Source organism: Phycodurus eques, chromosome 6 (assembly GCF_024500275.1).
Source record: "Phycodurus eques isolate BA_2022a chromosome 6, UOR_Pequ_1.1, whole genome shotgun sequence".
NCBI classification, from domain to species: Eukaryota; Metazoa; Chordata; class Actinopteri; order Syngnathiformes; family Syngnathidae; genus Phycodurus; species Phycodurus eques.
The window spans coordinates 21169482-21197201 of NC_084530.1; the positions used below are offsets into that span (position 1 = coordinate 21169482).

The 27720-nt window shown below is 41.5% G+C and overlaps 2 protein-coding genes across 4 annotated transcripts; both read right to left on the reverse strand.

Moving 5' to 3' along the window:
* Positions 1-391: 391 nt before the first annotated feature.
* Positions 392-20162, reverse strand: LOC133403760 (cytochrome P450 4V2). Its single transcript, XM_061678962.1, has 12 exons — positions 19566-20162; positions 12802-13000; positions 12118-12230; positions 10420-10505; positions 10003-10193; positions 8521-8590; positions 8314-8440; positions 5786-5944; positions 4523-4625; positions 3300-3434; positions 1748-1927; positions 392-1020 (listed from the first exon to the last, which is right to left on the reverse strand). Exons 1-12 carry the CDS (start codon positions 19662-19664, stop codon positions 809-811), a joined length of 1674 nt encoding a protein of 557 aa, XP_061534946.1. The 5' UTR covers positions 19665-20162; the 3' UTR covers positions 392-808.
* On the reverse strand, positions 14662-26560 carry tlr3 (toll-like receptor 3). 3 transcript variants are annotated; one of them, XM_061678958.1, is made up of 6 exons: positions 26307-26560; positions 26135-26218; positions 23884-24375; positions 23030-23224; positions 17087-18933; positions 14664-15265 (listed from the first exon to the last, which is right to left on the reverse strand). In XM_061678958.1, the coding sequence occupies exons 2-6, from the start codon at positions 26159-26161 to the stop codon at positions 15028-15030; spliced, it is 2799 nt and encodes a 932-aa protein (XP_061534942.1). In that variant the 5' UTR covers positions 26162-26218; positions 26307-26560; the 3' UTR covers positions 14664-15027. The 3 variants fall into 3 exon arrangements, with proteins under 3 accessions (XP_061534945.1, XP_061534942.1, XP_061534943.1); XM_061678959.1 differs by having other exon boundaries at positions 14666-15265; positions 23956-24375; positions 26307-26559; XM_061678961.1 differs by lacking the exons at positions 23030-23224; positions 23884-24375; positions 26135-26218; positions 26307-26560 and adding an exon at positions 20170-20525 and having other exon boundaries at positions 14662-15265.
* Positions 26561-27720: the final 1160 nt, after the last annotated feature.

Here is a 27720-nt window from a genome sequence, read left to right on the forward strand (position 1 = left end):
TCATTTTGGAAATGGGCTATCCCAAATATTGAAACCAAACATTTTCTTTAAGTTTATGCAGTACTTAAATAGAACAATTAAAACATTATTAAATTATAATACAAATAAATTGGTGTTGGGGGTTTAAAAAATAAAAAATAAAAAAAATCATTTGTATTGTCAAATGTGTAGTAGTACGATACTGTATCACAGAAGAAAATTTTGAATTTTAATTTACAAAATATGCAGTCTACAATTGGAAAAATGATTATAAACCTTTTGGTGCATTGAAAAAAATATATCAAAAATAAATTAAATGTTAAAATAAATTGCCACAGGGGAAAAACACAAGAAATTTCACATTTGAATGTTAAAGTATATAGTTTTAAAAGAAAATAACTAAATGTGCCTTAGGACATAATAATTATTTCAAAATTTCAGCATGAATTGGTGAAAGGATTATGAAGTGTTCGGAGCATTTTGATAAAGTAAATAGAAACGTGTTTAAGAAAATGCCTTGGGGATAATCACCATGACAAATATTTTAATTTGACTTTTAAAATATGCAGTATTAAAGTAATATAGAATCACTAAATATATAATGGCTACAAATATATTTTTTAAATTTTAGTGGAATTGGAAAATTGGTCATTTACATTCCATGCTTCTAATTGGATTACAATATACAATACAATTTTGACACAAATCACAAATATCTTCACTAATTTACATATCTAAACAGACAGAAATGTATATCTAGCACTTCTTCATACTGAGCAAATATTTTTTTTTAAAAACCAACAACAACCAAAGACTCAAATGTCGCATTTCATTCTTTCGCAATTTTTTCTTTTCTCAAATGAGAAGCGTCGGCTGGGCTTTTTACGCGCTTTTCCAACTGGATCCAGATGCCGTGCTCGGGCCGCAGGATGAGCTCAGCAGTCGGACGCAGCTCCTCGCGTGATTGCTCAGCTTTCACGTTGAATTGGCGCAAAATGGATGACAACACCACTTTTTCCTCCATGATGGCGAAACGCTGACCTACCAGATTTGAAAACAATGCCAGACTAAAGCATTAGCATGAGGAGAAGCATTAGCATTAGCATTAGCATGAGGAAAAACCTTGGCATTAACATTAGCATTAAGAGAAGCATTGATATTTGCATCCAGATTAGTATTAATGTTAGCATTAGCGTGAGACTATGCATTAACATTAGCATCGGCATTAGCATGAGAAGAAGCATTAGCATTATCATGAGGAGAAGCATTAGTATTAAAATTAGCAGTACGACAACAATTAGCATTAGCTAGCATTAACAGTAGCATGAGTATGAAGAAATGAGCGTTACCATAAGGAGCAACATTAGCAGGAGCAGATGCATTATCATTAACATGAGCATTAAAATTACCGTAGCATTAAAATTAGCATGTGGAGGAGACTTACAATTAGCATCAGCATGAGGAGAACCTTTAGCATAAGGAGAAGCATTAGCATTAAAATTAGCATCAACATTAGCATTAATATTATCATTTCATTCTTTTGTTCTTTTCAAACATAAGTGGCAATAAAATTTGCATTACCATGAGGAGACATATTAGCATTAGCAAAATGAGAAGCATTAGCATGCAGAGAAGAATTAGCATGAGCATGAGGAGAAGCATTACCATCAACATTAGCATTAACATGAGGAGAAGTATTAGTATCATCTTTAGTACTAGAATCTACATTAACCTAAGCACGAGGAGACCGATCGAGTTCTGTTCGTACCGATGCAATTGCGGAGTCCGGCAGAGAAGGGGATGTATGCATAGGGAGGCCTCCTCGCTGAATTTTCGGGCAGGAAGCGTTCGGGCCGGAACTCCTCAGGCTTGGGGAAGTAGCGAGGATCTCGGTGGAGAGCGTAGGTGACGATGACGGCGTTGGCGTCTTTGGGAACTTTAAAACCGTCTGGTGAAATACACAAAAATTATTTCTTTTAACTTACGCTACGCCCTTTAAAAACATCCAGAGTTGGCAACGTCAATGGTTGGAGAATGAGCGAGGCTGTAAGCTCCAGCTAGCTAGAAATCATATTTCTACTTTTTGTCCCGTTTTGGCCATTACACTTCGACGTATATTGTAGCAATTAGCATGGATGCTAACACCAAAGACTATTTATAAGATGACACATCCACACACAATTATTCCTTATGAAAAAGATGTTCATGTTAAGTCTAGGCGCCACGGTTCTGAGGACCAGGGCTCAATCCCCGGCCCGTCCGTCTGTGTGGAGTTTGCATGTTCTCCCCGTGCCTGCGTGGGTTTTCTCCGGGCACTCCGGTTTCCTCCCACATCCCAAAAACATGTATGGTAGGTTAATTGACAACTCTAAATTGCCCGTAGAATTGTGAATGTGAGTGTGAATGGTTGTTTGTTTGTATGTGCCCTGCGATTGGCTGGCAACCAGTTCGGGGTGTGATAGCTGGGATGGGCTCCAGTACGCCCACAACCCTAGTGTGGAGAAGCGGCTCAGAAAATGGATGGATGTTAAATCTATGAGATGTCGGAAACACTTACGTGATCACCTTATTGCAAAAATATTACAGCAAACAGACACCAGAGCTAAGGCTAGCCTTAGTCGAAGTAGTACGAATGAGGCTATTTTACAAAAAAATTGAAAACAGCTAGAAATCACATTACTACTTTTCGTGCCTCAATGGCCACCATACTTGGGCACATATCATAGCAGTTAGCAAGGATGCTAATATCAAAGCAGGTTTATCAAACACACATACACACACAGATTTATTCCTTGATGAAAAGGATATTCACATTGATTCTGATTCAAGATGTTGGAACCTAAGCGTCAGATGCGCTAGAATGAGCTAGGCTAATTAACAAAAAGTAGAGAGCAGCTTAAAACACATTCCTACTTTTTGCCCCTCAATGACCACTGTAAATGGGCGCATCTTGGCGACCTCGGGAAGGAGCACGCTATTAACTATTCAATGAATTAGCACTAATTTTAGCTCTAAAAATGTTCCATGTGTCCCGGTTTAGCTATTAGCATGGTTGCTAACATCAGAGCACTTTTTTTCATAACAATATACACAACAGTTATTTCTTTGTGAAAAAGATGTTCATGTTCATTCTACAAGGCGTCAAACACATTTTGCAACCACTTTAACGCAAACATGTAGCGAGCAACATGAGCTCAGAGCTAATGAGTGAGGCTTTTAAAAAAAAATAAAAAATAAAAAATAAAAAAAAAGATATTCCTATAATTTCACTTCAAGTTCAACATTTCCTGACACTTTTTGAGCCTCAGTGTTATACATACTGATATTTGTATCTTCACAGAGGTTGCGTGCGAAGAAGGGGACGGAGGGATACAGGCGCAAGGCCTCTTTAATGACGCACTCCAAGTACTTGAGCTGCTTCAGGTCCTCCATGCTGGCCAGACGTTCCGACGCACCTTTAGACACAGGAAAAAACTTTGAAAGACATGCACCGCCTTCAACAACCACCTTGCCACCAGAAAAAAATCCGAACAAACCCTGCTTGGCCAAAAGCTACATTCATTTGTACATCATAAAACAGCTTTTCACACACTTTTTAAACTGTGCACCCCCTTTCAGAACCCCAACAGAGTTGGCGCAACCCTATCTCTGGCCCCACAAACAACCTTACCTCCAAAACCACCCTCAAATACATTTTCATTGACGAACAGTCTTTCCCAAACTTTTTGAGCCACGCACCCCTTCAGCACCCCAACAAAGTTGGCGTACCCCTATCTTCAGCACTACAAACCTTATTACACTCTCAGAAACGTTATTACCCATGCACCACCCTCAACACTCCAAGAGAGTTGGTGCACCTCTATACCCAACATGCCAAGCCACCTCACCGCCTTAAAATATCCAAAGAAACCCTTTTGAGCATATACAGGAGCTACATTGATTTTTACATCATAGAACAGCCTTATATACACTTTTTAAACCGCACACCCCTTGTCAAAACCCCAACAGAGTTGGCGCACCCCAATTACCAGGAACACAAATTGCTCCGCTGTGGGGAAAAAATGTCAAACAAATCCAATACCCAACCCACTAAAAAGCGAAAACAGAACAAAAAAACTGGTAGAAAAAACCTTTCCAAACATTTTAGGCACCTCACGCCTATCGCTTTATAGCCACTGTATGTTGGTTTTATGTCACATAACAACATTGCCCACAGTTTTTAGGGCACACATCCTTAGTATATAGCGATGTTGACATCTAAGTGAGAGAACTTTAAGCTGTTTACACCATGCACCCTCATTCAACACCCCAACATAGATGGCACACCCCAATCCCTCGACACCTCTCCATTCATATGGAACCTCGCAAAACACTTTAAAGCAGCTGAGAGCATAACTGAATCATGCTGTTTGTTTTGGCTTTTTGGCTCTTCACAGCTGTCATTTGCCTGAAGCTCAACTCCAAACAAACACATTAGAGGAAATGAGTCAGTGTGTGTGTGTGTGTGTGTGTGTGTGTGTGTGTGTGTGTGTGTGTGTATTACCAAACACTTCCTGAAGCTCGTGTTGAACTTTGCGGTGCACGTCAGGGTGAGAGCCCAGCAGGTGAAGGGCCCAATTCATGGAGGCTGCCGTCGTGTCGTGGCCCTGCAACAACAACACATTAATCTACAAACATAATTTCGATGCAATAGAAACATATATATGCAAACTATGGAGATGTTTAGTGTATATTATCACTATAAAAAAAAGTTTTACTATCACTAATCAGTGATTAGCATTTTTGTGTTTTTAAAATCTATTAGCATTACTTTGATGCGTAAATTACTTGTTGTGCACGGTGGCCGACTGGTTAGAGCGTCAGCCTCACAGTTCTGAGGACCCGGGTTCAATCCCCGGCCCCGCCTGTGTGGAGTTTGCATGATCTCCCCGTGCCTGCGTGGGTTTTCTCCGGGCACTCCAGGTTTCCTCCCACTTCCCAAAAACATGCATTAATTGGAGACTCTAAATTGCCCGTAGGTGTGAATGTGAGTGCGGATGGTGGTTTGTTTCTATGTGCCCTGCGATTGGCCGGCAGCCAGTTCGGGGTGTACCCCGCCTCCTGCCCGATGACAGCTGGGATAGGCTCCAGCACGCCCGCGACCCTAGTGAGGAGAAGCGGCTCAGAAAATGGATGGATGGATGGATGAGGTCCATGCTGGAGACACTATTAGGAACTGCAGATGCTATATTAGGAACAGCTCACAGTGTGATGCAGTACAGTTGTACATACCCTATATATATATATATATATATATATATATATATAGGGTAACAGAGGCCTGAAGGTTCTTGTGTATTTTATTAATAGTTTTAAATACTTGTACATTTTAATTATTGGTAATGACTTTAAAAATAATGTTAATGTTAATACCACAAATAAAATAACTATAGAACCAGCAAAAGATAATAACAAATCAATAATCAATAAACACGTTTATATATATATATATTATTTTTTTTTTTTATTCCAACAAGCCAGTTAGTTATTTGTAAGAATTATGTGCTCATTTATTTACTACATGTGTATTGTTGTTTATTGATTTATTTTATTTTTTTCTCCAGTAGACTGAACGAGTGTGGTAATATTGTGTCCAGTTGCACTTCTCATTTGTGAATTCATTTTATTTATTTATTTTTAATCTAAAAAACACCCATATTTTGATGTACTGTATATACTGTATGGGATAAATGTTAAAAAACGTCTTGACTCAAGTATATTTCATTAATAAATTAATGAACAGGGAAAAAAAACAGGAAGTAGTAACCCTGAACATGAAGGTGTCCACTTCCTCCTGGATGTCCTGGTGGCTCATGGTCTTTCCATCCTCGTCTTTGGTCTTTAGCAGCATGTCGAGGAACGCTCGTCTCTTCCTGGTGTCAGACTCGTCCTCCAGAAGCAGACTCTCTGCTCGCTCCCGAATCACCTGACAGGAAATCATGGGAAGGGAAATAAGCACAGTTCATTCCTTTGTGGCTCCCTGAACTGAGATCTCAAATGTTCCCCCATAGGAAACAATGGAAGTAGAAATTAACCTCTGAGAACTGGAGTAGGCTAACTCAATTTTGTCATTTTTAAATTAAGTGCAGAAATGAATAGATAAAAGCTATATTTCAGATGAATACTGTTCTTAATCAATTTTGACATGGAGAGGACAAATCCATTTCCAAGATGGCAACGCCGATGAAACTGTGAGGTTCCGACATTGATAGATGATTCAGAAAGTATGTATTGCTTAACTCTGGTGCCAGTGCATCTGCATGTTAGTATAAGTGAATGTTATTTATCCTCTTTCATGAAATATTGACAGATTTGACAGACGTTTGGGTTTAGACCACTATGGCACTAAACCTTTTGCCTAATCCCAGTTTGTTTCTTTTTTTTTTTCATTTTGATAAAAACAAGTATCCATAAGAACCAAGCATCGCCATATAAATCACCAAGATATGCTTTTTCCTTAGCAAATTCAGGCAGAGGGTTCGCCTGCCCGACATTGCCAATAAAAGACAGAAAGAAATGGCAGGTACTGGAAGTTAGGCAGGGAAATTCCCCCCAAAACCAATTTTTAGGAATTATAAAACATATACATTAATTTAACAATGTCATCACTATTCTGTATTAAATGCAAAACTACAAAAACCAAGTACCCCACAACAGAATAAAGACAATGAGGGTGTTGTTGTTTTTTTCCCCCCCTGGTGACATCACAGTGTTGTTGCTAGGCAGACTTCACAGGCAGAATCGATTGTGAAAGCAGTTCATCACTTCCTGTTTTTTGTTTTGTTTTTTTTTTCCTGTTTTTTTGTTTTGTTTTGCAACTCGGGGCAGAGGACTCCCCTTTCCCATGAAGCCAATAAACAACAAGGACAAACGGCAGGAACAGTTTATTTAAAAATAAGGTAGCTTAAGCCAGTTAGTAAGCTAGCTAATAGAATTTATGGCTAGCTATCTCCAACCCCAATTCCAATGAAGTTGGGACATTGTGTTAAACATAAATAAAAACTGAATGCAATGATCGCAAATCATGTTCAACCTAGATTTAATTGAATACACTACAAACACAAGATATTTAATGTTCAAACTGATAAACTTTATTATTTTTCGCAAATAATCATCAACTTAGAATTTTACGGCTGCAACACGTTCCAAAAAAGCTGGGACAGGGTTATGTTTACCGATGTACGTCATGTTACATCACCTTTTCTTTTAACAATATTCAATAAACGTTTGGGAACTGAGGACACTAATTGTTGAAGCTTTGTAGGTGGTATTCTTTCCCATTCTTGCTTGATGGACAGCTTCAGCCGTTCAACAGTCCGGGGTCACAGAACACTTTTCCACTTTGCGTCGGTCCATCTTAGATGAGCTCGGGCCCAGAGAAGCCGGCGGCGTTTCTCGGTGTTGATGAATGGCTTTTGCTTTTCATAGCAGAGTTATAAGTTGCGCTTACCGATGTAGCGCCGAACTGTATTTACTGACATTGGGTTTTCTGAAGTGTTCCTGAGCCCATGTGGTGATATCCTTTACACATTGATGTCGGTTTTTGATGCAGTGCCGCCCGAGGGATCGAAGGTCACGGGCATTCAATGTTGGTTTTCGGCCTTGCCGCTTACATGCAGTGATTTCCCCAGATTCTCTGAACCTTTTGATGATATTATGGACCGTAGATGATGAAATCCCTAAATTCCTTGCAATTGTACGTTGAGGAACATTGTCCTTAAACTGTTCGACTATTTTCTCACGCAGTAGTTCACGAAGAGGTGAACCTCTCCCCATCTTTGCTTGTGAATGACTGAGCAATTCAGGGAAGCTCCTTTTATACCCAATCGTGGCCCCCACCTGTTCCCAGTTAGCCTGTTCACCTGCGGGATGTTCCAAACAGGTGTTTGATGAGCATTCCTCAACTTTCTCAGTCTTTTTTGCCACCTGTCCCAGCTTTTTTGGGAACGTGTTGCAGCCATAAAATTCCAAGTTAATGATTATTTGCTAAAAACAATCAAGTTTATCTGTTTTAACGTTACATATCTTGTCTTTGTAGTGTGTTCAATTAAATACAGGTTGAACATGATTTGCAAATCATTGTATTCTGTTTTTATTTATGTTTAACACAACGTCCTAACTTCATTGGAATTGGGGTTGTAGCTTGCTATCCTCTCCTTAGTCACTGAAAGAATTGTTATTTTATCATCATAGGTTCTTGGCTGCATGCAATGCAATCACCACTTTGTAAATTAAATATAGAAAATTAAATATTAATCATAAAAAATAAATATAAGAATCAAATTGGGCTCTTACCTCATACGTGAAGGAATGTAGCAATTTGAGTGTGCTGTCGTGCACGTTACCCTCGCCAAAGTATTTGTACGTAAATTCGGGCCAAAACCATGGCGCCCTCTGTCTGCGACTGATGATGTCACTCATTCTAAAACAAACACGACTGCATTGCAATATTTCCTCAAATTATGCAATGCATACAAAAATAAAATGCATACTTAAACTTACTTGTAGACACTCTGGACGTACTCTGACTCGGAATTGCTTTGTGCGTATATTTTTCTTCCCATGGCGGTTTCTGGAAAGAGATGCCATATTGTGAAATTAATAACTTACTGTCTTTCCCTGTCCTTTATTTGAAATGTGGGATCAGAAGTGTCCCCTGCCCTACATAACTTAAAATTCGCTAAATAAAAATAAAAATAAGGGCTAATCCGAGAACTGTATTTATTTTATTGGGTTTTTGGGCACACTTGAGTCTACCCCGTCATTTCTGCCCAACAACAAGACAAGTCATCAATGTGATGTATTTTTGTCATTTTTATTGTTATAGACTTGTGAATTAGTAGTGTTCTATTTAATACGGCTGATTAGGACATCTGCCTCACAGTTCTGAGGACCCGGGTTCAAATCCGGCCTCGCCTGTGTGGCGTTTGCATGTTCTCCCCGTGCCTGCGTGGGTTTTCTCCAGGTACTCCGGTTGCCTCCCACATCACAAAAACATGCAAAGTAGGTTCATTGGAGACTCTAAATTGCCCGTAGGTGTGAATGTGAATGGTTGTTTGTTTATATGTGCCCTGCGGTTGCCTGGAGGCCAGTTCAGGGTGTACCCTGCCTCTCGCCCGAAGATAGCTGCGATAGGCTACAGCGCGCTCGTGACCCTAGTGAGGTTAAGCGGTCCAGGAAATGAACGAATGAATGAATAAATGAACAATGGGCTAATATGATGATTGTAGATAAACACATTTTGTTTTTAAATGAATTTGGTAAACCTTTTGATTAGACTTTTTTATCAGAATATCTTCCTGTTGTCGGGCTTACTTTTTTTGGTCAATTTGTTTTTTATATTTAATACAGAATAACATCTGAAATTAATTCTGCAATCCCTACAGAGGTTTTTTTTGTTTTTTTTGGGGGGGGGGGTATTTCCTTGTCATGTGCTTTTCTGACTACATGTTCCTGCAGTCTGACTCGTTCTTTTGTTGGCAATGTGGGGCGGAGGGATTCCCTACCCGACCAAATTTAGAAGGAAATAGCGTAGCCAGGGACGAATCGTAAACGGCATTTATTTTCTTGGGCTTTGGGGCACAATTGATTCTGCCCCATGAATTATTTCTTGCAATTAGGGGACAATGTCACATGCTATTTATTTCTGTTCATGGTTGTGAATTTAAAATACTTTTTGACTCGCCTTCTCCTTCTGTTGTCAGGTTTGGTTATTTAGCAAATTTGTGGTTTTGTATTTCACACAGTCGCTATTCAGTTGTTAAGCTAATGTGTATTAGTTAGATGTAATAATAGTGTTATAGTAGTCTTATCAGTACATGTAGGCTACTGTTGTTTTGTTTTTGTTGAGTGTGTGTCTGATTTTCTATTCCTGCCATCTCTCCTCGTCCTTTTTTTTTTTCTTTTTTTTTGGAAGGGGCGCGGTGGGGTTTGTGGCAGTGGAGCGCTCTGACACAAGTTGCTAAGCTGTCCTAGTACACTGACCACAGATGATGTCCAGGGCGCACAGCGTGACATAGTTGAAGCAGTTGAAGGGGCCTCTGCCTGCCTGGGAGGCCAGCTTGTTCACCAGGACCTCAGCTTGCTCATTCATCACTTCCAGGAAGTCCTGCAGAATGGTGAAGTGGAATGTTGGGGTCAGCATCTTGCGCCGCTCCCGCCACTTCGGGCCCGTGCTGTCAAAAGTTCAACTAGTGTTAGTAAATTCAGCCCCGTGAGATAGTTCATGAAGTTTTCCGACGAATTCCAGAACTTTGACAAACTCCTACTTGGGAATATGCCTAAATGAACTCCAATCAGAAGCAGGTATCCTCACCGCATTGGTGATACTGAATTATGAAGCGTTGTTGCCTATGCCATTTAATGTAGGTGTAAAATGACGTCAGTTTGATACTTCCATACCTGGTGAGCAGACCAGTTCCAAGCCAGGGATGGAGGAAGCTGTAGATGCCGGATTTGTCCATGTGAACAGGGTTGCTCACGATTAGCTGGGGGGGGGGGGGGAAAGGCATACAAAAATGTTAGTACAGTAACGTGACATAAAACATAGAGCATCTGGAAATCTTTTTGACATTTTGTTAAGTTGTAGCCTCATTCAATAATACAATATTTTCATTTTTAAAAATTATACACACAATAACTAGTAATGACAATATGACAACATTTTGGGGGGAGATCTTTGCAAATGTAATAGAAATAAATGAGAAATTGCATTTAAATATTCACAGCCATTGAACTATAAATTGAGCGCAGGTTTAACCTGTTTCCACTGTTTATCCTAGAGATGTTTTTTTTTACTACTTAATTGTAGTTCACCTGTGGTAAATTCAGTGGATTGGACATGATTTGGAAAGGCACACACCCGTCTAAAAAGGTCCCTCATTTGACAAACCACAAGCATGAAGTCAAAGGAATTGTCTGCAGGGATGGTTCACATTGGCCCACATCAATGACCAAACAATGGCACTGCTTTAAACACTGCAACCATGTGGGGTATTGCTTGCATAGGGTCCCTTACAGGGTGTTAGTGGTGAATAGAGGCCCCGAGAGACTACTGATCCCCCCCCCCCCCCTCCCACAAAGAAGCAGACAAAAAAAAACATTACAAATGACAAAAATAATTCAACAGTTTTTGTCACACTTTGCATCAATTGAATGGCCATTGTGCTACTGCGCCGTCTTGGCCACCTGCGGGCAGTATAAGACAGACAGACATACAGTATCCTCGGTTCAAGACCCCGACTGGACCATCCGCCAACATCCCCTGGACTCACGGCTGTGGTCTCCTTGAGCAAGACACTGATACCCCGAAATGCTCCCCGGGCGTTTCAGCTGCCCCCTGCTCCAGTGTATTCCACTAACATGTGTTCACTGTGATGGGTTAAATGCAGAGAACAAATTTCGTGTGCATGCATGCATTTTCATGACAATAAAAGGTGATTCAAAGATTCAGAGGATAAAGAATATATGACTGTGTGTACTCTTATATTAAATGTCTAAATATGTCCTCCACCGTTTGTGTTCAAATATCAGCAGCTCAAAGGGTATACTGTATATGTGTTTCCCATTATGTGTAAGCGTCGTGGATTTAAGGCTAACCCTTGCTTTAAATACACAATTGGTAATTTCTCTTTGTTTTATTTTTAGTTTGATGGTATATGTGCAACTGGGATTGACATGAAACAGCTTGATGCTTCTTTTTGAAGAATTGTTGACCATTTGCCAAAATGCTGCTCGTTGTGAAGTGACTTCAGTTCACTGCCACCACATAGTGCTCGTTTCTCATGTTTGCACACGCAAGTCAAAGCAAAATATTGGTCCAATAACAGTTTTTGTCTCAAGAAACTCGTAAATTGGGTCACTCATATCTCAAAGCACCTTTTTGAGATTCCCTTTTACACCTGCGCTCCTTGTGTGCTGGTCTGCACTTGAGTCAACCTACTTTTTTCCCTACACACCACCACTACGAATCCCATCAGTGTGACAATAAAAACATATGCTTTCCATTACTTTTTAATGCCTGGTGCCCAAGGGGGGGTCTGGAAATACCCTTGGCTGTAACGAAACAAAATGTGAAATATATATACACACACACTGCACCTCAACAGTCTCGGCATGATAGAGAATCACAAATGGCACCATCCCAAGCCAAAGTTTGATTAGCGGCGCATTGCAGAACTCTTCTGCATAACCCTGAATTTGCCGGAAGAAATCTGCAACACAAGATAAACATTGTTTGTGTACACATGGGGTTCTCACACTAGGGTCCAGGAGCCACAGCTTAGGGGTCTGCAAAATAATTTGCAATAAATTGTCGTATGATTTCAAAAAGGTGCATACCAACGAACTGTATGGGGAACCAAATACTTCTCCTGACCTTAGTTTAAGGTCAATTAAAAGGCTAAACAAAAAAAATTGAATTTGTTATTGTAACATAAAATTATCTTGGAAAAATATGACTGTTCTTGTAAAGATTTCAACTTTGGGGGGGGGGGGGGGGGGGTAATGTTACTCTGACAGCATTAAAATTAAAAAAAATATGAAGTTGTTATCAGAGCATTACGACTTTATCTTGAAAAATATGACTTTATTCTCGCAAATTACGACTTTTTACCCCATCAAAATATGTTTTTGCTTTTACAAAGATTAAAAAATGTTTCCTCTAAAAATATAAATGTCTTATTGCAGCATTATGACTTTTGTTTCATTGAAAATAAGAAAATATACAACAACAAAAAGGCAGTTGCTGGACTTGGTGACATCCAGACTATGGCAATCACTCACCCACCGCATCCGTCTTTAACTCCAGTGCGTTGCCAACGAACGGGTATGTGCGGCTTACAGCCGGGATGGGCTTCATGACCACCCAATTTCTCAGGTAGCAGCTCAGTTGTTTGTAGGTGAGCGCCACCAGGGCCAGAAGCAGGCCGACACCCAGCAATGATGTGGACACACTGGCGGGGATGATTACCATGTTGCTTGGCTGTAGTTGTGCAGTAGTGGTTGGAGGCAGGCGGGGTTTTATGTAACAAGAAGCAGGCAGGGTGGTCACATGTATCATGGGAGGGGCTGGCCCAGCCGCCCTTTGCGCTGATTTTCTTTAAATATAAATAGGTCAACGCGCTGAAAGTTGAATGTTTATGTAATGATTATAGACTTTGCAATACGGCAGGCAAACTAGGCAATTGCCTAGGGCCCCTGAGCTGAAGGGGGCCCTGAGAGGTGGCTGATATTGCACAATGGTCATTGCACCGGACTATTGCAATATTAGTCGTTTGAACTGCTCTAAGTGCTAGAGGACTCTGCATCTTTTTGCACAATTGTTTTTTGTCAATGTCTTTATGTCCCCAAAGTGTTCTGTAAATTGACTGTCTGTTGTACTAGAGCGGCTCCAACTACCGGAGACAAATTCCTTGTGTGTTTTGGACATACTTGGCAAATAAAGATGATTCTGATTCTGATATCAATGACAAAGCACTGCTTAGACATGAAAATAACATGTCACTGAAGGCCCCTTACTGGTTGTTGCTGGCTGGTGGCTAGTAGGGAGCCCCGAGACAGGGAATCAAGGAATCTTCAAGGGAGATCTTAATTTCCGGGTTTCCGACTTTTCGTGTGTGTTTACTGTGTTGCTGTATTATTATTATTTCCTCTCTAGAGACTTGTTAATGCAGACGCTAATTTGCTATCCATAAATGGTTACTCTCCTCTGTAACAAAGTTACAGCCACCTCTGTGAAAAGTGTAAGATACCAGTACCACCTGAGTACTTATTCTGGGGTTTCGGAACTGCAGTACATTCCACAATAGTTTAGTGTTTAGCATGGCTTCCATGGCTTCTTCTGTTAATTACTACTCTGTCTATTTTAGTGATACAAATACTTGTCAGAAGTCTTGCTTATTTGCCGCCATAGAGGGGAGGATGAGTGACTTGGAGGAGCGGCTCTGCATTGTGGACGGACTGTGTCTAACAGCGCCAGCTGTCCAGCTGCAGCTCGGAGCTAGCTGCTGCGGCGCAAGATAGCGCAGCGCTGAGCATTCCCACGGTTGTTCCTAAGCAGCCAGGAAAGCTGGGAGAATGGATGACTGTTAGACATGGACTTTTCGTATTTTAATCAGCCGGTTTAAAAAAATAATAATAATAATCAGTGCTGGCAAGTGGTCAGACGTGCTCGAAGCCATTTTCGCTTAGGTACTGTAGATGTGATTATGTCACCAACAAGCGTTATCGCGATTGGTCGGCAGAGTCAAAATCTATACTTTAGGCCGAATTTATACCGTCTACTGGATATCCCGTATGTAATGCCTACCCAAAGATGGATGTTATCGTAACACATTTGAGTAGCTTTATAGACGATTGATTGGTGACCAGTCCGGGGTCTACTCCACGTCTCTCACCAAAAGTCAGCTGGGATAGGCTCCAGCTCTCCCGTGACCCTAACGAGGACAAGCAGAATAGATAACGGATGGATGCACAATACAATGGTGTACCCCGCTTCTCTCTCTAAAAGTCATTTGGGATAGGTCCACTTCAGCCCCACCCTAATGCGGACAAGCAAGAATGAATGTATTTTTCTGTTTAATGCACAAGCTGTAGGGCGAAGTAAATGTGAATAGCCACTAGATGTCACCATGAGTTTGAAATGTGGAGGCTACAATTTGTCAGCAAAATGGTAGTAATATTCTTAACAGTGGATAAGAAAAATATCATGTCTTTTTTTATTAGATCACTGCATAAAATAACACTAAAATTGAAATAAATCCATGATTTATTATGTCACAAAAAGCATCTCATCAATTAATATAGCTATTTAAGCATTTCCCCCCCAAATTACAATATGATGTAAACGCTCTTTACTGGACAAAACATTAGGAACATGTCAACCAAAAATTAGACTTGTATACTTGTGCAAGTGTACCAAATGAAATGTCCCATCAGAGCACATAGTGTCACAGAGTAAAAAAACAAAAACAAAACCAAAAAAATTCCCCAATTTGCGCGACCACTTGTTCAAAGCAGTGGTGGGAATCGATTGGTCATTCCGAGAGCGATGAGGAGCTTCTGGCGGAAGGCGACCACTCGCTCCTTGTAGACGGGCCAGTGAAGGACGCAGCGTTTCCTCAGCATCCCGCGGCGCAGGAAGAGCGAGTGCGATAGTTTGTAGTCATGTACGTCCTGTAGGAACACCAGGATCACAGAGTCCCTGCTGGCCTCCATCACCTGATGCAATGCATGATGGGCCTTGAAGCTGCATGGAGCGAAACAAAAGTTAAATGAAAAAATATATCTGTGCAACTTTTGTGGGAATTGCGGTAATCTTATTTTAGCTTTTGCAACTTTTGTGGGATTTCTGGTAGTTTTATGTTAAGATTCGCAACTTTCGGGAGATTTAGGGTATTGGTCACCTCCGGAATTTTTGTTATTTTAATCTGTGCAATTTATGGGGGATTTTCGGAAGTCTTATTTCACCTGTGAAACTTTTTGAGAATTTACAGTAGTTTTATGTTTAACCTGTAGGATTTACAGTAGTCTTCTTTTGCAACTTTTTGGGGAATTACTTGCTCAACTGTTGTAGTATTTACGGTTGGTTTATTTCAACCAGTACAAATTTGGGGGGATTTACGATAGACCTGCACAATTTAAAGGGGATTTTCGGCATTCTTAACCTTAACCCGTGCAAGATTTAAAGAATTTACAGTTGTTATACAGTGTTCCCTCGCCCATTCGCCCGTCATGTTTTGCGGCTTCAGTGCTTTGCGGGTTTTTCCAAAATATTCATCCAAAAAAAAAATTATTCATCAAAAAATAAAAATGAAAAACTACAGCATATCAGCAGCCATATTGGGGAAAGACGTGTTGTTTCATGTTGATGCACGCGAGAGAAGTTTTCCCTGCATGCCAAACAAAGAGATGAGTTGACTCAGAGGTTTTGTACATGCCTGTACTGCACTGTACATGCCACGGGCACTCAGACAAGGCGCGTGATTGGTTCCCGGCGTGATATCGACCAATGAGAGCACGAGTGGATTTATCCCGAGAGCTGATTGGCTGCGCATCATCGCAGCCTCATCCAGCAGCTTCCATTGTTGTGTCTCGCCAGTCTCGTCCACGCTGTTGACTGTCTCGCATACTGTATCTTAGTGTTGTGTTCGTGAAAACTTTTTTTGTTGAAGCGATAACCTTTTTTGATTAGTTAAGCCCTTACAATGGCGCCTAAGCGCTGTGCCTCTGCAAAACTGCTTCAATAAGGACGCGAAACGTGTGGTAACTCCGCGTGATAAGAGACGGGGTTATGTCCTTGTACAGGGTAATTTTGAAGCAAAAGAAAAAACAAAGACAACAACTACCCAGGACCATGTTTTTCTCCAAGGTAAATCCCCAGCTACACCATCAGCGCCTCCAGCAGAAGAGTCTCCGAGTGGACCTAAAGCCTCTACGAGTCAAGTGAGAGCCTCTCCTCCCCCACCAACGCAAGCCTCTTCGCCTCTCTCAGAAGGCAATGTTGATCAATGTTAATTACTGTATAAGGTTTGATAATTAAAGATTTAAGTAAATATGTGTACTGTTGTAATCTTTGTCTCAAATCTGTAAAGTATAAAAACTGTTTACACATTTTAAACATTCTGGTACCACATACACATACACGAAAATTCCTAGGGGGGCAAATCCTACTTCGCGGTTTTTCACCTTTTGTGTGGGGTTCTGGTCCCCATTAACCGCGAAAAACGAGGGATCACTGTATTTTAATCTGTGCAATTTTTGGGGGTTTAACAGTAGTTTAATGTTAACCAGCGGAACGTTCAAGGATTTTATGTAGGATAATTTTCAGTTACACAACTTTGGGGGGGATTTGTGATATTTCTATTTTATCCTACAAACATTTTTGAAAATATTGATTGTACTCTTACTTTTGGGCATTTATGATGGCTTTGTGAAGTCTTATTTTTGACCTGTAAAAATTGAGCAGGATTTACAGTAGTCCTTTTATTGGAAGTTAATGGTATCAGTAACTTCTGATAACTGGTACAACTTTTACAAAAGTGGATATGGAAAAACAAAAACGATTTACCGGTTGCACCATGGATCGCTGAGGAGGCTTTCGGTGACAACAAAAATAATTTTCCTGGAGTTCCTCAGGTTTGCCACGATGGACTCCAGCTGGGACATTCCTGGCATCGAATCCCGGTCTTCCAGGCAAAACCTGCATGTATCGACCTCAAGGGGCATCAGGGCTCTCTCCACCCAGCTGGTGTCCACTTCGGCGTGGATGATGTAAGCGTCGTATTCATACTGCCGGCCCTCCTCCGCTCTGGTATCACTGAAGCCCAAAGCCCGGTTGACCAGGACGTTCCAGTGGAACTGGATCCTCCAGCCATGGAAGCGCAGCAGAAGGGCTGTCACGGTCAGCAACCCCACTAGGGTACTGCTGAGGATGTAGAGTGCCTGGAATGGCGCCATGTCCTTGCAGGAGAGGGTGTCGAAATCTGCAACGGGGCGGTTGAAATAAGCCAGCGGCGTGTTGCACATGTACTGTCCACTCCAGCCGGGAATGTTGGTGGTGTTCAACCATGTCACGAACCACAAGATGCTCTCACACGTGCAGTCGAAGGGATTCCTATCCATGAGGAGATAGCTCAGGTTGGCCAGGGGAGTCCGGAACACCTCGGGTCTCACAGCCGTGATTAGGTTCCTCTGGAGGTGTAAGACCTTCAGGGAGGTCAGGCTGTCGAACACAGAGTCCTTCAGGTTATTGAGCAGATTGTTGCTAAGGCTGAGCTCACGCAGGTTACTCAGCCCGGTCAGCGCCTCCGCAGGGATCTCATCGAACCCGTTGCTGTCCATCTGCAGGCTCGTCATTTTCTCCAAACCCTTCAGGTAGAACACCGGCCCTCCCAGATTGGCCGCCTTCCACAACCGCGCCAGGTTATTGTGTTGCAGCTTGAGAACCTTCAGGCTCACGAGTCTGTTCAGCAGGCTGGCTCTCAAATTGGCAATGTTATTGTTGCTCAGGTCCAAGTAGACGAGGTTGGACAAGGGCTCGAATGGAGAAGGATCCAAGTTCAAGGACGTGGCCGTGAGGCTTTTGCACAGTGTCAGGACCCTGAGAAGGGGAACGCTGACAAACGACATGGAGCTGAGGTTGATCGTCTGGTGATTGAAGGAGAGGTGAAGCTCCTGGAGTCGATCCAAGCCTTGGAACTCTGTCCCGCTCAGAGTCTGCTTGATGAAATTGAAATTCAGAAGAAGATGGGTGAGGTTACCCAAATGGGCGAAAGCACCATGTTGAATCTGCATCATGGCTGTCGCCGTCAGGTTGAGCTTCAGTAGCAGTGACCCACCCAGCGAAATCAGCGTCTTGTTGGAGATGTTTTTCAGCGACGCGTAGCTGCTCCAGCTAAGGTCGAGTTCTTTTAGACTTTTCAAGCCTGTGAAGGTGTGCTCGGTTATCAACCGCGCCGAAGTCCACTGCAGACACAAAGTCTCCATGGCGCCCAATGGCTGGAAGGAGAAGTCATCGATGATTGGCCTTGCGGAGGTATGACTTTTCACCAGAGCTTTCCTCAAGTCCAGCTGGTTCAAACTGTCAAGACCTTGAAAGGTCTGCTTGGCTAAGTGCTTGATGTTGTTGTTTGACAAAACAAGCGCATCCAGTTTGCTGAGCCACCGGAACGAGCCCTCTTCGATTTTACCCAAGCCATTGTTGGAGAGGTCCAGGAAGGTTAGGTTGGTTTCCTGCAAATCTTTGAAGGTGGCGTTGGTGAGCGTGACCAGCTTCATTCTTTGTAGGGACAATGTCTGGATAGACGTTCCTGACAGCGCAGAGCATAGTTTGGAGATAGCCGTCGTTCCCATGTTGCTCCCATCCATGATTAAGGTACGCAAGTGGGAAATTGGCTGGAAGGAACCAGGCTCCACCTGCAGAGAAATATATAAACAGCAGCTACCTGAATCACTAAACTTGTATTGTATGATGCGCACATCCTATTCAGTGCTACAAACCCAGTCTGTTTTGAGGCTCAGGGAAAACTACAGTGGTGTTAAAAAGTGGTAAGGCCCTTCCTGATTTCCTTTTTTTTTTGCACGTTTGTCACTGTTAAATGTTTTCCATCATCAAACAAATTTAAATATGAATCAAAGACAACACAAGTAAACACCAAAAGCAGTTTGGAAATCCATTCATCCATTTTCAACACCACTTATCCTGGTTAGGGTCGCGGGAGCTTATGCCAGCGGACTTTGGGCGAAAGGCGGACTACACCCTGAACTGGTCACCAGTCAGCCGCAGGGAACATAACGACACAGACAACCATTCGCACTCAAATCCACACTGTCACTGAGTGGGAACTGAACCCATGCTGCCCGTACCAAAGTCAGGCGAGTGTACCACTACACCATCAGTGACCAGTTTTTAAATGAAGGTTATTATTTTGGGACAGAAACAAAAACAATTTTTTTTTTTGCCTCCTAAAATTAACAACTGCTTGGGCCAGCCTTAGCAGCAACAACTGCAATCAAGAATTTGCGATAACTTGCAATGAGTCTCTTACAGCGCGGTGGAGGGATTTTGGCCCACTCATCTTTGCAGAATTGTTGTAATTCAGCCACATTGGTGGGTTTTCCAGCATGAACTGCCTTTTTAAGGTCATGCCAGAGCACCTCAATAGGATTCAGGTCAGGACTTTGACAAGGCCACTCCAAAGTCTTCATTTTGTTTTTCTTCAGTTAGTCAGCGGTGGACATGCTGGTGTGTTTTGGATCATTGTCCTGCTGCAGAACCCAAGTTCATTTCTGCTTTTTTTGGTAGAGACCAGAATTCATGGTTCCATTTATCACAGCCCAGGTCCTGAAGCAACAACACAGCCCCAGACCATCATACTAACACCCCATATTTTACTGTTGGTATGATGTTCTTTTTCTGAAATACTTTTACGCCAGATGTAATGGGACACACATTCTAAAAGGTTCAATTTTTGTCTTGTCAGACTACAGAATATTTTCCCAAAGATTTTGGGGATCATCAAGATGTCTTCTGGCAAAATTGAAATAAGCCTTAATGTTATTTTTGCTCATCAGTGGTTTTCGTCTTGGAACTCTGTCATGCAAGCCATTTTTGCCCAGTCTCTTTCCTCTGGTGAAGTAATGAACACTGACCTTAACTGAGGCAAGTGAAGCCTGCAGTTCTTGGGATGTTGTCGTGGGGTCTTTTTTGACCTCTTGGATGAGTGGTCGCTGCGCTCTTGGGGTAATGTTGGAAAGATTCACCACTGTTCTGTTTGCCATTTGTGGATAATGGCTCTCAGTGCAGTTCACTGGAGTCCCAAAGCTTTAGAAATGGCTTTAAAACCTTTTTCACACTGATATTTCTCAATTACTTTCTTTCTCATTTGTTCCTGAATTTCTTTAGATCTCAGCATGATGTCTAGCTTTTGAGGATCCTTTGCTCCACTTCACATTGTCAGCCAGGTCCTATTTAATTGATTTCTTGATTTGAACAGGTCGGGCAGCATCAGGCCTGGGTGTGGCGAGAGAAATTGAACTCAGGTATGATAAAGCAAGTTGTGTTTTAATAGTTTTAACATCACTTTTTTACAGCTTATCATTTTCAACGCTATGACACCCACACTCTAAAATGTGGATGGCAGGCTTTAACAATATTTGATTTCATAGTAAAATACTGTATTGAGAATTGCATTGTGAAATCTCTCTTTTATTGTAATATCTCACAGTAAAGTAGTAAATCAAGGTGGCAAACACTTTTTCACACCACTGTACACCCATGACTGGTCACTGGTTAATCACAGGGCAATTGCAAGGGGGGCAATGAATGGGAATCAATCCCATGCCAGCAGTCTGAATAGCATCTATGCGAATCACTGTTTTGCTGGACCACGTATCCTTTTATGGTTACAACTCCCAGATTAACTCATGATTTAGTGGCAAAGGCAGACTGCATCCCGGACTGGTCGCCACTAGATTACTGACCCATTGCGACTGGGACATTACATGAGAATAAATTCCATGTACACTAGGACTGGTTGGCGGTCAACTACAGGGCAATTGTGACTAGGACATCGCATTGGAATGGACCTCACATCAGCCGTACAGTAAAGTCAGTCAGAACAATTACACTTCCATCACTTTTTTACAGCTCATCCTTTTCAAGGCTATGATACACTGTAAAATGTGGATGGCAGGCTTTAACAATAATTTATTATTTCACAGTAAAATACTGTATCGAGAATTGGATTGTGAAATCGCTGTTTTATTGTAATATCTCACAGTAAAATAGCATATCAAGGATTTTATTGTGAAATCACAATTTTTCTGTGTTATTTCAAAATAAAATATTGTATGAGACAATTTTTTGTTATAACAATAAATTCATGTAAAATTTGAATAAGTTTGAACTGTGATGCATTGTGGGATTGGGCATCCTAACCCTTTTTATCTTTAGCTCACTGTTAGTGGCTGAATTAAATCAATTTATGCTTTGATTACATTATATTGTAGCAACGGTGAATTGTGAAGCAGCTTGGTTGGGAGCATGATTTGCGCAATGCAATGTTGAACTGTTACCATAATAAGGCCATTATTCCGTATTGTTCATTTCGCATCAACAAAAAGGATTAACAAGTCACTGACGGTGTAGGGGTACACTCGCCGAACTCTGGTGCGGGCAGCGTGAGTTCAGTTCCCGCTCAGTGATGATGTGAATGTGAATGTGAGTGTGAATGGATATCCGTGTCTATATGTGTCCTGCGACTGATTGGCGACCAGTTCAGGGTGTAGTCCGCCTTTCGCCCTAAGTCGGCTGGGATAGGCTCCAGCGCCCAGCGACCCTAACCAGGATAAGTGGTGTTGAAAATGTTACAGGGATTCAAATCCCGGCCTTGACTATGTGGAGTTTGCATGTTCTCCCCGTGCCTGCGTGGATTTCTCCGGGCACTCCAGTTTCCTCCCCCATCCCAAAAACATGCGTTGTAGGTTGACTGAAGACTCTAAATTGCCCGTAGGTGTGAATGTGAGTGTGAATGGTTGTTTGTTTATATGTGCCCTGCGATTGGCTGGAGACCAGTTCAGGGTGTACCCCGCCTCTCGCCGAAGATAGCTGGGATAGGCTCCAGCACGCCCGTGACCCTAGTGAGGATAAAGCGGTACAGAAAATGGATGGGAAAAGGATTAACATAACTTGAATCATGTGTGTTTATGTATAGTTTGTTGAATGTGTCTTTAACTGTCCGGTTCCAATAATGTTGCACTCAATTTTCATGAAACCTTGATTGTGGGTTGCGTGCGATAGAGTGACATCATGGTTAGTTCTACTGTATGCTAAGTACAACTAGTAGCCAGTTATTTACTGTAAATTTACAACCCAACATTTTCAGTGCAGTCTAATCTAGGACTGATTGCCAGTTAATCACAGGGTTAATGCAACAGGGACATTGAATGAGAATAGATGCCACGCCAGCTGCATGGAAGTCAACTATGTGAACCACCAAACCTATCCTGTTCAGGGTTACAACGCCCAGTCTAACCCATTAATTCGCATGAAAGTCAGACAAAACCCTGGACGGGTCTCCAGTCAGTCACAGCTGCTTCGGAATTGAACCTATGCCAGCTGCACTGAAGTCAACTCTGTGAAACGTCTGTTTTCTGAACGTCTTATTATGTTCAAGTTTACAGCACTAAAGGGCGGGACTACTTGCTGGACTGGTTTGCAGGCTATCACTAAGCGACTTTGAGCCCTCAATGTTGCACTAAAGTCAGCTATGTAACCACTACAGTATAAATGACTCCATATGACACACTTGATTGAAAATTCATGACGTCCCAGCCGCTACTGTTCCACTGTAGTCCCGTTGATGGCGGCAATACACATTACAAAGCGGTTGTCAAGCGCCACACCACAACAGGCTGCCCCATTTCTCGATGTACTGTCCCACTCGGCCCCAATGCACAGGAGCATTGTAATAGCATAAAAGTGAAAAGAAAATTCATAATTGCCCCTTACCGTCTTGATGGTGGAAGATTCCAGGTTGAGGACCTGCAGAGACGCTGAGTGGCTAAAGAGAGCAAAGTCGTCCTTGGCCAAAGTCGAGAATGTGTTGAATCCCAGCCTGAGCTCAAACAGGTCAGGCATCTGAGGCCTGGAACCCAGCTTGGCTGAGTTGAGGTTGTTTTTGGACACATCCAAGAATGTCAGACTCTACAAGGCAGAGGTCGGGAGTCACATGACTTGACTTTAGCCAGACTTACTATAGGTAGCTAATTTTAGGACTTGGGACTTGCTTGTTTAAACCTATGATAGACTTGACTTTGAGTGGTATTCATGAGATTCAACTTGACCTAAGTCAAGTTGAATCTCTAAAGATTACATCAGTGGTGCTCCAACCCCACCCCCTCAGTGATTAGCTTCTTATCTGGAAAGCCCGTCATATAAACACAGCTTCTGCCCTCACTGAGCGTGCTTTAAACTGTTCAATGACACCCCAGGGGTAGTCTGCTGTAAAACCAAACACGCAACAAAACAAATTAATCACATTGTATATTTATATACAAGACACATGATCTTTTTAGAAATGGACAGCTTAATGCTAACAGTCAGTGAAAAACCCAATTGATAGTCCAGTATTTTAGTTGCATCCAGATATTTCACCCAAAAGCCAAATATCCCAAGCTTTTTGTGAGTAATGTATGTTTTGAATGAGCAAGATTGTATGATGACTTATGACTTGCTTAACCCGAGTAATGACTTGACTTAGTGGGAACTCGACTTGGCTTTCTTGATATTTTTCCACAGTAACTTGGGACTTGCTTGAAATGTGAGGGTCAATACTTGAGATTTACTTATGACATTCCACTTACTGTATGTGACTTATTACGACCTCGAGGTAAGACAGAGTGGTCCGAAAGCAACCAGATTGCGGATCTGAGTACCTGCAGCCCGGCAAAGGCTTCCCCTTTCAGCTTCAGTCTGTTGCTCGACAAGCAAAACCTGGTCAGGCTGCCACAGGCCCTCACATCCTCCTCCTGGATGACGTGCACCTCGTTGTGGTCCACGTTGAGAGTCTGCAGCAGGGGCAGCGCCCGGCACAGCCCACCATCCAGGCTTTTGAGGCTGTTGAAGCTGACGTCCAGGTGCAGGAGATCTGCGTATGGGGCCAGGGAGGCAGGCGGAATCTGGCTCAGTCGGTTGTGGGACAGATCCAAGCTGGTGATATTGCCAGGGAGGTCGGGCGGCACAGCGGCCAGGCTCAGGCGGCTGCAGTCGGCTTTGGTGCCTCGGATGCGACAAGAGGTCATCTTCTGGGAGGCCTCAACGAGGAAAACCAGCATGAAGTGGTACAGAAGGGATGCCTGTAGGGATGACAAGGAAAAGATTTTCGAGTGTCTCTTGGGAAGAACTAAAAAAACATTCAAAAATCAGTGATCAGTGTCCCCTACAACTGTCTACAGCTGTAGGCCCCAAAAAGTTGGAAAAACATTGAGGTCAGCCAAAATGTTCAGGGAAAAATGTCAGCAAAATGTTTTTTTTCCCCTTAAAGCAGTGGTTCTAAAACTTACACCAAGTACGACCCCAAAAACCTATTTAGCTCTCCAAGTACCCCCATCATGACCAACATTAAAATACAGTAGTGTATAAGGGCTATGTGCTTATTAAAACAAGACAGAGGTTTTATTCCTAAAAAGTACATTTAATATTATTGTAAGCCACTGTCACATTATGCACAGCTTGGACATTAAGACTGTGTTTAAATTTAGGAAAATCCAAAAGGTGCACTTAAATAATCATGTAATTAAAATGTATTGTACATAAAAGTTAAAGATTGGATATAAATACTGTAAATATACTTAGGCGGTGATTCTTTTGCGCACCACTAGAGGTAGCCTGCGTACCATTAGTGTTGCCACATTTTGAGAAACACTGCCCTAAAAGATTAAGTCCTAAAGTGATGAAAGCATTTCACCAGTGATGTCAAAAAGGGTAATGCCGCCGACAACCGTGGATCAGGAACTGGAACATACCGTTAGGGAGGTGTCGTCCAGTCTCTGTTATGGCTCTGATGCTACCCCCAAATGTGGAAATTCCGTCACCCTATTCCATGTCAGTGCAGTTAATACAGATCAACCACAGGGGGGAAAAGGTGGAAAAATCCCAGCTACTGTCGCCAAATTTTTCATTATATATATATATAAGTCAAAGGGGGATATATTCTGAATATTCTGTTATGGCTTTCATAATGCATCTGAAGGTGAAATAGTGGGGGAAAAAAAGAAAAAAAAGAAAAAAGGGGCAATGTAAAAGGGGACAGCAGTCAGTGTGGAATGGTTTCAATAAGGTTAGTGTTGTCAAGACAAAGTATTGTACGGCAACACCCCATATACTGTATTTGCAGTTCTTGTTATTGGATAATAGTTGTTTTTCAAATATATATATATTTTTTTTAAATAAATAAACAGCTCGCTAACAAATACACTGTCCAACAGTTATTGTGGAATTGTTTCAATAAGTATATCATTGACAACATAAAGCAGGTATCTCAAAAAAAAAATTCATTTCCCCCCATTTTGTTATCCAAAACAAAACATTTTGGGATGTTTTTCATCTGCAGATTAAAAGACAACACAGCCTGCTTGTTAACAAACAGGCAAAAGTAACTTGAAAATATTTCAAAGAGCCTATCATCAACAAAAAGCATAGATCTTCACATTTTGAGTGTTTTTACAAAAAGAAAATGTGAGGTGTTTTTACACAGTGTGTCACCTAACAAAAGGACCATAAGACATAATTTCAATAAGCTTTTCATTTTCAACAAAAAGCATCTAACGCCACATTTTTCTCCGTTTTTAAAAATGTTGTCGTCGTTCTAAGAAGAATTTAAAACAACTTCAATAATGTTGCTATGAATTTCTTTTTTGGTGGTATTTGGGGGGAAAATGACACAATTTGGCTTTCAGTTTGCCAGTGATGCTGTACAAAGTCACACATGCAGTACAATCAATCCCCTTGTGTATTTTTGTGACGCATCACTTCATTATTTAACGCAATGCAAAATGAGCTACAACTTTTATGTTCGACATAAATATACTATTGTCATTTCCTCCGAGTTCTTACCAGGTTTTTCCAGTCTCCGCAGCTCATGGTTTCCAAATGGAGAAGTCTTATTTCCTCAACAGTGCGTAGATTTCAATTATCAACCTTTGTAAGAGCAAACAAATACGGACATGAGATTTTTAATTCCGCTTTCACTTCTTCTTTGGGAGGCACACAGACAGAAAACACTTACCAGTTTTCTTTTCAAGGACAAGGTGGCAAGAGGAAACTTGTCTGCTGGGCGTCCATTTTGACTCCTTCAGAAACCGTCATTTACAAAGACAGAATCCAGTTAAAACAAAAGTAAAAACTACTGCAGCTTCTTGAGTGGGCGGTGCTTTGACACACTTTGCCCTTGACACACACGCGCGGGCACACACACACAGTTGCGCGTGGGAGAACAACAAATAAAAACTGTTTTGACACACTTTAACTGCATGTGTGAATGAATGAATAGGGGACTACCCATACGGAAGGCGTGGGTGTTGCGTAACAATTTTTATTATGAGTTGTTTTCTTGAGCATTAATGTAAGTTTAGTTATTCATACTGTAGCCCTGATGTAAAGTTGTATTATTTTCATCTGTTATGGCTAAATCATAACAATTTGGTGTGTGTGTGTGACATATATGACGTATAAGGGAATTTTATTATTTAAATGTTTCCCCCCCTTTTAGCCCCTTGTGTCGCAGCCAGGTCAATACATTTACTATACCACGAATGAGGGAGTTTTTGCAAAATCAAAAAGACATTGACAAATCAGAATGATATTATACTGTCTATTTTATTACTATATTTTTATGTTATGGATTTTTTAAATACTTTTACATGATGCAGTTGGTGCAGTATACCAATTGTTTTTTTTTTTTCAGTCAGAAACAAATGATCATGCATTTACCGAAATCCATTGAGTTGTTCTTTTTTGTTTTCTTTACTTTTAATACTCAGTATTGAGCATAAGGGGAGTTTCTGCATTTGTTAGTTTTATGATAGTCTACAGATTGTATATACAGCATTTATGGGGTGGTGGTTTGTACCATTACATTATAAAAGCGTTTTTCTAGATTTAATTTATAAAAAAAATTTAAGTTTAAAACGAATTAGCCAAGTAATGCGCACATCCGCCTTAGAGGATTTCAGAGGTCTGGTGTTCAAATTCAGGCTTCAACCTTCCTGTGTGGTGTTTGAATGTTCTCCCCATGCTTGAGGGTGTTTTCTCATGCTACTCTGTCTTCCTCCCACATTTCAAAGGCATTCATTTGGTTCATTGAAGAGTCTAAATTTTCCTTTAGTGTGAACGTGAGTGTGGAATGGTTGGTTGTCTACATGTGCCATGCGATTGGCTGTCACCCAGTCCAAGGTGTACCCTGCCTCTCGCCAAAAGTCATGTGGGATCGGCTACAGTTTAACCGGGACCCTAATGACGATGGATAGATTAAACAGGCGAATTTGTTTGGAAACTCTGGCTGGGGTTGCTAAAAAAAAAAGGTAAAAAAAGTCCACTAGAGGTCAGCACAAATCCACAAATCATCTGCTACCTTCATGCTGTCTGCCATTGTTTTGTTTTGTTTTACATGGTTTACATGTTGTGGCTTGAAGGCTTCATGG

Excerpts from the sequence above, each read along its gene's own strand:
- LOC133403760 (XM_061678962.1), bottom strand. The coding sequence starts at position 19,664 with ATGACCTTAAAAAGGCAGTTCATGCTGGAAAACCCACCAATGTGGCTG. Across the intron at positions 10,194-10,419 it reads GGAACTGGTCTGCTCACCAG|CACGGGCCCGAAGTGGCGGG; the intron begins GTATGGAAGTAT and ends AACTTTTGACAG. Across the intron at positions 8,591-10,002 it reads CGCCCTGGACATCATCTGTG|AAACCGCCATGGGAAGAAAA; the intron begins GTCAGTGTACTA and ends ATCTCTTTCCAG.
- tlr3 (XM_061678958.1), bottom strand. The coding sequence starts at position 26,161 with ATGAGCTGCGGAGACTGGAAAAACCTG. Across the intron at positions 24,376-26,134 it reads GCGGAGACTGGAAAAACCTG|GCATCCCTTCTGTACCACTT; the intron begins GTAAGAACTCGG and ends TCATCCCTACAG. Across the intron at positions 18,934-23,029 it reads AATCTTCCACCATCAAGACG|GTGGAGCCTGGTTCCTTCCA; the intron begins GTAAGGGGCAAT and ends ATTTCTCTGCAG.